This window comes from Sinocyclocheilus grahami, unplaced genomic scaffold (genome assembly GCF_001515645.1).
Source record: "Sinocyclocheilus grahami isolate Dianchi unplaced genomic scaffold, SAMN03320097.WGS_v1.1 scaffold146.1, whole genome shotgun sequence".
Classification (NCBI taxonomy): Eukaryota; Metazoa; Chordata; class Actinopteri; order Cypriniformes; family Cyprinidae; genus Sinocyclocheilus; species Sinocyclocheilus grahami.
Genome location: NW_015505325.1, coordinates 1,512,499 through 1,526,013, shown reverse-complemented (window position 1 = coordinate 1,526,013; position 13,515 = coordinate 1,512,499). Strand labels below are relative to the sequence as shown.

Below are 13,515 nucleotides of genomic sequence, written 5' to 3'. Positions count from 1 at the left end.
ACTTTCCGTACCCACTGTATATATATATATATATATATATATATGGTGAGTAAAAGAGACTTCTTTCAAAAACATTTAAAAATCTTAGACCCCAGCTTTTGAACAGGAATGTATATATAATTTATAAGTTTACATTTATAAATATAATTTATTTTTGATAGAATTTTATTATTAACATTAAAATAGAATATTTTTATTCACATCCTAGACTTTTGCCTGTATGAAAGATAAAGATACCATCATAATAACAACAATGCTTAATTTCTCTATTAATAACTGCCTTGAAAGGCATCTCGAAATAATTACGTAAACTCATCTTGACAGAAAATGACTCAGTATAAGAGGGCAAACGCCATTATTATCAAATACAGTGCTGCTGATGGAAACATTTCCTATTCACATTGTGTTGTTCTCTCTCTTCTCCTCCCCACACATTCACATAGTGTGCATATATTCACATATTTACTAACATGCACACACAAACAGATGTAGACACACTCATGTGCACAAACACACATCAGTGCGACTCACATCAGTGTACTTTGATGTTTGGTAAGTAAGAGTGAGGCCCCTAGTGGTGAAGTTCAAACAACCTGACCTTTTAGTTCTGCTGAGAGATGAAGGTGTTGAGAGTTTTGTGAAGTCATTTGCAGCACTGGGGGACGTTGCTCCTCGCTGCTGATTAGAGATCAGTTTGTGCGTCCTCACATATAGCGCTCCACCCAGAGAGTTTTCAATAGCTGTTTTGAATTCACAAAAGATAATGACTTCATTACAATAAAAATAAACTGAATTTAAATCTCTATGAAAAATTAAGAGGTTTCTAAACATTACTTGCTATATTATCAAAACATACACCTTGATTAATCAGTAGTAGAAGCAATGGGAGTTTGAAATGTTGAAATCTGTATGCATATTTTCTAACTATAATATTGGGATGTGATACATTCCAGAGATAAAGCCAACAGGTGACTTCACCTATGAGATTTCATGTGATCCTAGACAGGGGTGAGGGATTCATTAAGGGATCCTAGTTTAAACTGACTTAAAATATTTTCTATATGTATAAAACAGTTCAGCTAATTTTGGAACCTGCCTCATATATTGCATTTGAATGCAGGTAAAGGATCATTCTTGCTTTTAAGTCCGAGATACACAGTGAGACTAAACAAATCCAGACTCAGCTCAACTGTGATTCAGTGGAGGAACACAGGCTTTATTCTCAACCACTGTGGGATTTGGTGTTTCCATGGTAACTTATCTTCTGTGACATTTCTCTATGAGGTTCCATTTGTGTCAAAAACGACTGTTTTGTGCTTTGTACTATACATTTGTCTTTGTCTACAGTCATTGCCTACTTGTTCAGGTAAATCAGTATATGTTGACATGTATGTTGTCTATTACTGTTGTCTTGTTCTGTTGTTCTTACTGTCGTCTTGTTCTGTCGTCCTTACTGTCGTCTTGTTCTGTTGTCCTTACTGTTGTCCTTACTGTCGTCTTTACTGTCGTCTTGTTCTGTCGTGCTTACTGTCGTCTTGTTCTGTCGTCCTTCCTGTCGTATTGTTCTGTCACCCTTACTGTCGTCTTGTTCTGTTGTCTTTACTGTCGTCTTGTTCTGTTGTCTTTACTGTCGTCTTCTTCTGTCGTCTTGTTCTGTCATCATAACTTTCATCAGCATGGTAAAGGTAGTTTTAGGTTTGATATTCGCTGCATATTTGACTAGGCTGCTTTAGGGACCGTCTGCAAATTTACCTCCCAGTACAAAACGAAGTCCAATAATTCATTTAATTTAATGCTTACAGGACTATAGTAAATGCCTAGAGGGCAAACTGACTAAATATATTTTGACAATATCTCACCTTAGACAATACTTCCAATTTCTCCTTTATTGTCCGTACAGTGCACAAACATTTTCATGAAAAAATGAAAAAAAAAAAAATTATGTTACAAAGGTTGTAGTATGTTTTAGCAACAAGACTGACTTAGTACAGGTTAGATTTTGCCAATATCTCCTTTACTGTATGTACAGTGCACAAATATGTTTAGAAAAACTACTGTAATCCATCAAAAAGGCTTTTATATGTTCCAAATATTTTTTTAGTATGTACCTATTTACAAGACTAACTTACTACAGGCAACAGTTTGCCAATATCTCCCTTACTGTATGTACAGAATACAAATATTTTATAAAAAAAATTACAGTAATTTACCAATAGTTTTTTTATGTTCCAAAGGTTGTAGTATGTTACTAGATACAAGACTGACTTACTACACGTGAAATTTTGCCAATACCTCCCGTCATATATGTACAGTACACAATTATTTCAATTAAAACATTTTGTACAATCCCCAAAGTTTTTTTATGTTGTTAAGGCTGTAGTACATTTGCAGTTACAAAAATGACTTATGACAGGTGAAAATTTGCTGATACCTCAATTACTGTACGTACAGTGCACAAATATGTTTAGAAAAAAATACTATAATTCACAAAAACTTTTTTTATGTTACAGAGGTTGTAGTACGTTCCTACTGACCAGACTGACTTACTACAGATGCGATTTTACCACCAATATCTCCCTTACTGTATGTACAGTATACAAATATTTTATAAAAAAAATTACAGTAATTTACCAATAGTTTTTTTATGTTCCAAAGGTTGTAGTATGTTACTAGATACAAGACTGACTTACTGCACGTGAAATTTTGCCAATACCTCCCGTCATATATGTACAGTACACAATTATTTCAATTAAAACATTTTGTACAATCCCCAAAGTTTTTTTATGTTGTTAAGGCTGTAGTACATTTGCAGTTACAAAAATGACTTATGACAGGTGAAAATTTGCTGATACCTCAATTACTGTACGTACAGTGCACAAATATGTTTAGAAAAAAATACTATAATTCACAAAAACTTTTTTTATGTTACAGAGGTTGTAGTACGTTCCTACTGACCAGACTGACTTACTACAGATGCGATTTTACCATTATTTCCTTTTACTGTAGGCCTACTATGTACAGTACACAAATATTTTTAGAAAAAAAAGTAGTAATTCACCAATAGTTTTTTTTTCATGTTTCAAAGGTTGTAGTACGGCAAAATCTCACCTGTAGTAAGTCTATTGTAACAAGGACTGTAATACAACCTTTGGAACATGATTAAACCCTTTCAGTTTCTAAATATTTGTGTACTGTACATGCAGTAGAGTTATTGGCAAACTCTCACCTGTATTAAGTCAGTTGTAGCGTCTGGACCACTCCAACACACAATATATATTTTGTTAGCTAGATTTCACAAATACTTGTAACTAGGAACATACTACAATGCTTGGAACATGAAAAAACCTACTGTTACATTACTGTAATTTTTCATAAAATATGTGTGTGCTGTATATACAGTAAAGGATATATTGACAAAATCTCACCTGTAGTAAGCCAGTCTAGGAATGTACTACAATCTTTGGAACATGAAAAAAAAAACTTTTGGTGAATTAATGTATTTTTTCTAAACATATTTGTGCATTGTACATACAGTAAAGGAGATATTGGCATCTCACCTGTAGTAGGTAAGTCTTGTTGCTAAAAACATACTACAACCTTCGTAACATTAAAACATATTTATAGCTAATTTTTTTCATGAAAATATTTGTGTACTGCACGGTAAGGGAGATATTGGAAGTATAGTCTAAGGTGAGATATTAGCAAAATTTATTTATTCAGTTTGCCCTCTATGCATTTACTATAGTCCTGTAAACATTCATTTGAATTAATTATTGAACTTCGTTTTGTAATGTAAGGTAAATTGGCAGACGGTCCCTAAAGCAGCCTAGTCAAATATGCAGCAGATATCAAACCTATAACTAACTTTACCACGCTGATGAGAGTTATGATGACAGAACAAGACGACAGAACAAGACGACAGTAAGGACGATATTAAGGACGACAGAACAAGATGACAGTAAAGACGACAGAACAAGACCAAAAACAACAGTAAGGACGACAGAACAAGACAACAGAACAAGACGACAGTAAGGACAACAGTAAGGACGACAGAACAAGACGACAGTAAGAACAACATTAGGACAACAGTAAGGACGACAGAACAAGACCAAAGACAATAGAATAAGATGGCAGTAAGGACGACAGAATAAGATGACAGAACAAAATGACAATAAGCAAAGACAATAGAATAAGATGACAGTAAGGACGACAGAATAAGATGACAGAACAAAATGACAATAAGGACGACAGCAAAAACAACAAAGAAAAATATGGCAGGACGACAGATTAAGACGACGTTAACAGACAACATACACGACAACATATACTGATTTACCTGAACAAGTAGGCAATGACTGTAGACAAAGACAAATGTATAGTACAAAGCATAAAGCAGTTTTGGCACAAATGGAACCTCATATTTCTCTGGCTAAGGGAGTGCGTTCATGAGCAAAAGACCCTTATCATAACCTGCTCCATCACTTTACAAAGCAACAATGCACAAGTTTGTATGTTCATCTTCGGAACACAAATTAAGATATTTTTGATTAAATCTAAGAGCTTTCTGACCCTGCATAGACAGCAACAGAACTACCACGTTCAAGGCCCAGAAAGGTAGTAAGGACATCGTTAAAATAGTCCATGTGACATCAGTGGTTCAACCTTAGTTTTATGAAGCTACGAGAAGACATAGAAAACAAAAATCACGACTTTATTCAACAATTCTTCTGTGCCAGTCTCCGCCCGCACATCCACGAGAGTACCATGACGAGTACCACGACGCATGCGTGTAATGTTGCTGGCGATATGACACAGAACCCGGTTCCCAGTTGTTAGCAAGCAGAATAAGGCACACGCGCATGTGTCGTGGTACTGCCATGAATGCATGTTGAAGTCTGACTCGGAAGAGAAGAAATTGTTGAATAAAGTCATTCATTTTGTTTTCTTTGTGCACAAAAAGTAGCTTCATAAAATTAAGGCTGAACCACTGATGTCACATGTACTATTTTAATGATGTCCTTACTACCTTTCTGGGCCTTGAACGTGGTAGTTCCATTGCTGTCTATGCAGGGTCAGAAAGCTCTTAGATTTCATCAAAAATATCTTAATTTGTATTCCGACGATGAACGAAGGTCTTATGGGTTTGGAACGACATGAGGGTGACTAATTAATGACAGAATTTTCATTTTTGGGTTTACTAACACTTTAAGTTTGACTTGTTCACAAACAAGATCAGTCTCGATTAGTGCCGCTCCGAATGTCGTTCAGACTCAAAACTGACTCGTTTAGTGAAATGGGCGTGTTCGTTCAATGGGTTCAACCAATAAGATTGCATCCTCACAAGCCGGGGTCGAATTCTGTTGGTTCGGGCATCACTCTTTGAAGGCAGGGAAGCAGTCACGCGCTTCAAAGGGGAGAGACTTCAGCGAACGAAACATGTGAGTCAGTGCATGGAAGTGAACGAGAACGATTCGTTCATTTAAAAGATTCGTTCTGAAACACCGATTCGTTAACAGCTCTAACTGTGATCCACTTCGAGACATTTAGCTAAATGTTTTGGATGCAGTCTTGGTTACCGTTTTTGCGTGAAAAAACTTAAAACTGGCGTTCACAGCAGACCGCAGAACCTCACCAGTGGAAACTTTTTAGTCACGGAAACATTGTTCTTCTGGGTTTCTGGTTTTGGATCCTTTGCACTGTCCCAGGCAATGTAGTTTCAGTGTTTCTCTGTTCTGTATAAGTTGTTATCATAACCGCCGTTTTAATATGTTTTGAAGCATCTGCTTTTATATGCTGGCCGATCAGCTCGTGCGAACCTGCCAACGCCTTTACTCTGGCTTCGCTATTCTTCAGGCTGCAGGAAAATTACTACAACGTTCGGTATTAAAGATTCTTATTAATCGTTTTATAAACATTTCGCAAAATGGGTTGCACGTTAAGTGTTGAAGATAAAGCAGCGATGGAGAGGAGTAAGATGATTGATCGGAACCTGCGAGAGGACGGAGAAAAAGCATCCAGAGAAGTCAAACTACTGCTGCTCGGTATGATACAGTAGACTTTCTTAATATCAGTGTTTAAAAATGCAAATGCATGCTATTTTGCGCATACAACGTGTGCCTATTTATTTTTTCTGTAATTTAGTTTTCTTTCCCGAATCGCTTTCACGCTTCAACTTGATTGTCTTTAGATGCTATTAATGCAAAGTAGACCAAAAGTGAACTTGTCACTGCAGATTGTCATGTGCACATTTGACGCAGCAATTAAACGTACGCATTCAGCTGTAGCCTAATAGGTTGTAATGCTTTGCAGAGTGTAAAACAAAGATTGACAACTCGTTGAATATTATTCAAACCTGTTCTCATGGATGTGGACTAAATTGCAGTGGATACAGAATGTGTTGTGTTTGTACTAGTCTTGGCTCTGTGCTGTCAAAACATGTGACCCCAGTGTCCCAAAACATCCAGTGAGCATCACATTTTATTACCATATTTAAACTACATGTGTGACATGAGAAGCAAAACCACACACACCCAGTGATCACAGCAAAACAGTGGAAAGTAATGGAGTGATTATGGCAGTATTCCAGCTATCAAAGCGTGTTGGAATGCAGAAGATAATGGCTGATTTGAACCATTAGAATACTGATGTTTTGTCTGTCTGTTTTTGGATACTTTGTTGGTAACATACCAATTTTTTGAGACAGAAGCACCCTAGATAACAGAAGCAGGCAGTCAGCTAGTAATAGTCAAAACTATTGAAAGGTCTTGGGTAGTTTTGAACCATTTAGTTGTGTTAATCGCTTCTGTGTGTATTATTTAACACACAAAGAACATTTAACGTTACATTGTCAATGAACAGTATGCCACTTCAGTCTATCGTGAGTTTAAGCACTCTCAAAAAACTCCCCTTATAATCAGTAAAGCTGTTTATACACTGTTTGATGAATGAATCTCCTACTTGCATCATACGTACATCTGCACTTTGTTGTTTATGATGAGAGAATACACTCAGCGAGTGCACACACTGAACAAAACTCCTGTGTTTCAGCGATGACTCATCTAAATGCCACTGATTGGCCGCTGCGTTCATAAACTCAACAGACTCGTACGTGATTGGTTATAATGCGCAACATTGAGCAGATCTAAATTTAATGCTGCAGTCAACACTTTTCATTTAATTTTCATTTTATTCGCGACTGCCATAATGGATTTAGTTTAACTGCAGCAGCATTTTTGTCCATGGGTGTTGCCATAATTTCTACAAGCGGAAACTGATAGCGCGGATATTACGTAATTGACAGGCGACAATTATTGACGAGCCATTATTTAAAATTGGAATTTCTCTGGATTTACAAATCCTTGGGAACTTTTGGGATAACATAAATATATAACAATGTGCAAGTGGTTTTTGGATATTTTATTACAAAAGTCTTACACATTGTGCCTTTAAGGTTTTCATTTTAAAGCCTCAGATAGACATGGCGTATCCAAGAAGGGGGGGTGGAGGAACATTTCAATGAGTCGAATATTACATGCTTCATTAAACATAGAATGCAGTTCATAAATAAATCCGCTCTGAAAGAACTGTCCAAGGACGGCAAGTTCTAAGATTACAGCTGGACAAAGACCAACTCCTGTGGCCTGAGTGATCACAGCGAACTAGCGAGTCATCCTGAATTACCAATTATTTTTATACGATCTTGCTGTTTTAATAGTGCTGGTGAGATTAGACAGCATGGCGACATCCCTGTAAGCAAGAGGATTGCAGTTATCTAGCTAAGTTGACTATGGATGAGTTGTAATTAGAATTGCACAATGAGCTCTGAGCTTAATCACATTGTGAGAACTCGCTTGTGGCTTTTCTTTGTGTTCTCTGTGACTCTCCTGATATCAGCAGATTCAAGGGGTTTTAGGCTATGATGACTCTACTATTACTTCTGGCTGAACTGTGGGTTGTTTAAAGGGATACTCCACCCAAAAAACAAAAATTCTGTCATAATTTTCTCACTTTTATATTTTTACAAACCTGTGTGATTTTCTGTCTTCTGTGGAACACACAAGATATTTTGAAGAAAATTGGGAACCAAACTACAGTGGAGCCTATTGACTTTCAGTTTAATTATGAAAAAAAACACAGAGACATTTCTCAAATTATCTTTTTATGTTTCAAAGAGAAAAGAAAGTCCACTGTTGTTCATCTCTTTCCATTCGACAACTGTTATATATCAGTGTCAGTGCTTGAAGTGGGCTGGCCTGGTAGTATGCACCGGTACCCAGTACCGGCACTTCAATATTTTAGTCTTTAGCGTAGCAGCACTTTTTCGTGCTTACCGGCACTTCTAACATGTTGCCCAACACCGGTACTGAGTCAAAGCATCAGTGTCTGGGTGATTAGAAATGACACTATAAAGTACACTACCCAGGAGGTCATTTGAATCCGGTAAACTTCTGGAAGGTTCACGATTCCAGTTAAGGAATCTGGGAATGCATTAGTAATAAGTAATAAGTTCAAAACAGCGCGAATGCAAAGAAAACACAGATGATTTCATCGGAGATGGCGGAGAGAATAGTGACTCGTGTCCAGGTGGCAGTAAATTATTTTTTTCCGGTAAACTTCTGGAAGGTTCACGATTCCAGTTAAGGAATCTGGGAATGCATTAGTAATAAGTAATAAGTTCAAAACAGCGCGAATGCAAAGAAAACACAGATGATTTCATCGGAGATGGGGGAGAGAATAGTGACTCGTGTCCAGGTGGCAGTAAATTATTTTTTTAGTGCATATTTGGCTTAAAAGCACGAGTGTTTTATAATGAATGCCGGCTGAAGGTGTTTTAAATTATGCGCTGGACAGTGGTTTAGTTATTCTGAATGGATCCGTATAGTAGCATGTTCAGTCAGGTTAGGGCAGCAGGTTTAGTGGTCTAGTGGTCTCCCTGTGGTCCTGTTTGGTATCGCAACTTAACTGGTGCTTATTTATATTAAAGGGGTCATATGATGTTGCTAAAAAGAACATTATTTTGTGTATTTGGTGTAATGTAATGTTTATGCGATTTAAGGTTAAAAAAAACACATTCTTTTCCACATAATGTACATTATTGCTTCTCCTCTATGCCCCGCCTTTCTGAAACGCGTTGATTTTTACAAAGCTCATCGTTCTGAAAAGCGAGGTGTGCTCTGATTGGCCAGCTATCCAGTGTGTTGTGATTGGCCGAATACCTCAAGCGTGTGATGGAAAAATTGCGGCCCTTTCCATACTGTGTTTCCGTGTGTCCCGGCGCGACTAGATAAAACCAATAAAACCCATTACAAACGAGGCATTTGTTGCATCAAGTGGGGACATAATTACTGATTATAATGACTTATACTGTGTTTTTACGCGTTGCGTTGCGTATTGCGCCGCGTAAACATAAAACCATGTCTGCATTTGTGATCGGAGAAATGACAAACAACAAGTGCTACACTACACTGCTTAAACTCACGTTTGAATCATCAGTGGCAAATTCTTTAAATATAAAAAACGTACTTACAGGCTGTGAGTCAGAAGCGCCGGATTGTCCTTGCAAAGATGGAACTGCCCCACTTTATAGAAACATTGTTTTCTATAATTGGCCTTTTGGAAGGCCAAACAAAGTAGTTTTCGCTTTCACAACAAAACACACAGCGGCTTAAGTGAGCGGTGCCTGGCGGATTCGACGAAGGAGGCTTGTGGCAACCACATGTGACAACCCTGGGCTGGACTATATGCTGGATATCGTCCTCTTTTGGAAGGCCAAACAAAGTAGTTTCGCTTTCACAATGAAACACAAGGCATCTCAACAACATGGTGGCAGCGGCAACAATACTACAGCGAGAATAAAAGTTACGCCTTCTTTGTTTGCGTGAACATTTGGGCGGTGTTATGTAAATCTTCTCACACAGTGACGTAGACATGTGGGGGCGCGTTTAAACGAGGAATTTTAGGAGGGCGTGGACAAGTCTTAACTTTTATAAAGAATATCTCTTTGGATTTGAGACTTTAGTCTTTGCAACTTTACAGATCTTCTTTATGCACCAAGAGCTTGTAACACTCCAAAGAGAAAGGAAAAATTTTACTCGCATCATATGACCCCTTTAAAAATGCTCTAGACAAATTTCTTTCTTTCTGCATTATATACATACATTGGGAATTATGAAAAGTAATTAATTAATTAATGATTTTTTTATGATGCATTCAAGTCCTTCAGAGAACTGCTCGAGAACTATTCTTGAGTTGGGAAGTCGTAATTAAGACGTCTGGTGCGTTCATGTCATTTTGGTTGGAACAAGATGATGAGTAATGTGTTTTTGTTTTAGTTTTGAATTGAATCAATATATATTCTATCATAATTGTGCAATGCTGTCAAATTTTGACATGTAATATGTAATAAGTTTTATTTGAAATGAAAATAAAAAAATTCATTAAACAACAAATTTAGCATCAATACAGATTCTGCATCTATTGTGTTGACACTGACAAGCCCCTAACACTAAAACTCTTATCTTAAAGAAAGTTCAGAGTTTCCCACTGTGGAAAGATCATATTTATGAGTTGAACCCACATGAATGCCACAATCTGTTTAAAAAAATTTATTTTGTCTTCCACAGAAAAAAAAATAAAGGGAAGTAAATAATGTAATTTTTGATTTGAACTTCCCATTTAACTCTCAGTTTCTGAAAGAAACTTTTTGCTTGTCAACTTTGGGATGAATTCTCAATGTAATATTAGTTTCCGTTTGATAACACCATTATCCCACAAGAGGATATTGCTCAGTGGGCTTCAAGGGTCAGCTCACTGCTCAGTGTAAACCTGCACTATTGAAAATCAAAAATAAATAGCAAAAGATAAAATATATAAATCACAAAGCATAGCTCTGCTCAGCTTGGGTTAATAATAGCGGCCATCTTAACCACACTGCACATGTCACTGCAGCTAACTGAATAATTACAGCAGGAGTAAGCCATTCACACACCCATTCAAAGTGTCCACAGATGTGTATGTGGAGATTCTGTGGCTGTGCCGCACAGAACCAGTGCAAGACCTGATGCTTGGACGGCATCCAGACCATGTATGGCTCTCACTCAAGTGGCTGTAAATGCAGAGCTGTGGTTATTAGGAAAAAGTGTGGAAGTTCTGATCTAGGATCCAGTTTTTGTGGAGTGAGTGATTACATTGACTTTGGCTCCTAAATCAGTGCTCTCACAATGAGAACCTCGATATGAGTGATAATCTGGGGATGTAGCTCAGTGGTAGAGAGAGGTCCTGGGTTCAATCCCCAGCATCTCTACACACTGTTGTGGGCAGTCGTGGCCTAATGGTTAGAGAGTCAGACTTGTAACTTGAAGGTTGTGGGTTCGAGTCTCTGGTCCGGCAGGGATTGTAGGTGGGGGGAGTGATTAACCAGTGCTCTCTTCCACCCTCAATACCATGACTGAGGTGAGACCCTTGAGCAAGGCACCGAACCGCCAACTGCTCCCTGGGTGCCGCAGCAATATGGCTGTCCACTGTTCCGGGTGTGCACTTGGAGGGTTAAATGCAGAGCACAAATTCCGAGTATGGGTCAACATACTTGGCCACACTCACTTCACTTTATTTATTGATTGATTGAATAATTCATTCATTACTTTCAGTTGCTTGTTTATTTTACTTTGTAACACATGTAACAGTTTTTAACAGTTCTGCAATAATAAAATATTCACTTTATATATATATATATTTGATCTGAAGAAGTGCAATTTATGATACTATTGTTGTCAGATTTTTATTTCTGATTTTACTTATGGTCTGTTAATGAGAGAAGTAACAATGTCATGAATTCATGATTCATGAATTTTTGCAAATGAGCATCTTCAGTGAACCATTTTTTCCAGTTCATGCAAGTCTTAAAGGAATAGTTCACCCAAAAATGAAAATGTTGTCGTCATTTACTCACCCTTAAGTTGTTTCATTCACTTTGTGAATTTCTTTTTTTCTGTATAACACAAAAGAAGATGTTATGAAGAATGTGGGTAAGTACTGGAAAAAAAAATACTATAGTCAATGGGGATCAGAAACCGTTTGCTGTGGAAGTCAATGGGGACCAGCAACTATTTGGTTACCCACATTCTTAAAAATATCTTCTTTTATGTTCAACAGAAGAAATAAACTCATACAGGTTTGATACAACTTGAGGATGAGTAAATAATGACAGAATCTTCATTTTTGAGTGAACTTTCCGTTTAATGATTCATGCACAAATTGAACTGATTCAGCGTTTTTGGGTGAACTACTCCTTTAAAAAATGACTAACCCAGATTCGGCTTGCTTAAATGTACACTGGTGAAAAGTCAATAGGTTTGTGTGTTCTCAATCTGTTTGGGAAGAATTTTTGGCATGTCCAGACCAGAACTGATTTTCATGAAACCTTTGATTCACTCAACTATTGATAACTCGATGAGCTTTTACATGTGCCAAGGCCTCATCAGACGTGGCAGGACATTTTGGCCATCTCACTCTCAGCTGCAGCATGCCTGCGGTTCAAGACTCTCAGAAGAAATTTTCCACGTGATTTTCTAGCCCCCAAGACCCACAGTTATTCCTTAACCATGCCATAAATTTGGGCTAATATGGCAGCAAGCCACACCTCAGAAACGGCAGCACAAATGATCCTGAAGATTGAACGGTTACTGGACTGAATTTTTCACCAGAATGGCAAGCCAAAGAATGTTTTAAGTTCAAGTCTTATTCATTTCAATAAAAATGTAGGTAACCAATGTAAAAGTGATTTGTATATTACAGACGATTAATTGCATTTGCGATAATATCGCGATATGAGAAAACGCGATTTTTCAATCGCAGGGGCTGCGATTACACTCAGTCACGTGACACGCGAGAGTGAAGAGGTGTGTTCCACTTGAAGATCGATCGGTGTATGACATCAAAGAACAGCGAGAGAAAGCATAAGGAGACGTCTGCACTATTTTATAGCTGTCGCAGTACTTTGATGACACACACTCATCGGTCTAAGCAGCGCTGCTTCAAGTCGAGCGCGGGCCATCAGCAGAAAAAGAAAATAAATAAAACAGTAAACAGCCAAAGGACATAACTTAGAATGGGAGATGGATCGGTTTGTGAAAGGGAAGAGAAAAGCCATAGATGAAGTCTATCTTGCATATCTTGCTCTCGGCTTCACTCACCGTGTCTATACCAGACGCTACAGTTGTTGCGTCGCACCACAACAGCTCTACACTGGACGCGACCAAGCGACTGTTGCAAATCATTTTAACTTTGTGTCAGTACGACATAAATAAAACAAGGCATCAGTTTAATGTTGCGCCGCATCCAGTGTACACAGCGTCACTGATTATAATGGGTTCTACTGTATTTTGCCGCTCGCGTCCGGTGTAGACACTGTGTTTAATGTCGTTGGTGAGGAGGAAAGCCTGTGTGTGTCCTATGCCTTAGCAGACAGCATGAAACCCACAAAAAATAAATAAATAACAGAGAGAATAATAATAATAA

At 37.7% G+C, this 13,515-nt stretch overlaps 1 protein-coding gene across 2 annotated transcripts in view; it reads left to right on the top strand.

The window, feature by feature from the left end:
• Positions 1–5,444: 5,444 nt before the first annotated feature.
• The window catches only part of LOC107591822 (guanine nucleotide-binding protein G(k) subunit alpha-like), a 22,521-nt gene continuing 14,450 nt past the window's right edge, over positions 5,445–13,515 (top strand). For both annotated transcript variants that reach the window (XR_001609912.1, XM_016281094.1), the window contains exon 1: positions 5,445–6,041. Coding sequence is in view for 1 of the 2 variants with exons in the window: in XM_016281094.1 (XP_016136580.1) it covers positions 5,924–6,041 (118 nt within the window). In the remaining variant the exon portion in view is untranslated. The remainder of the gene's footprint in view (positions 6,042–13,515) is intronic.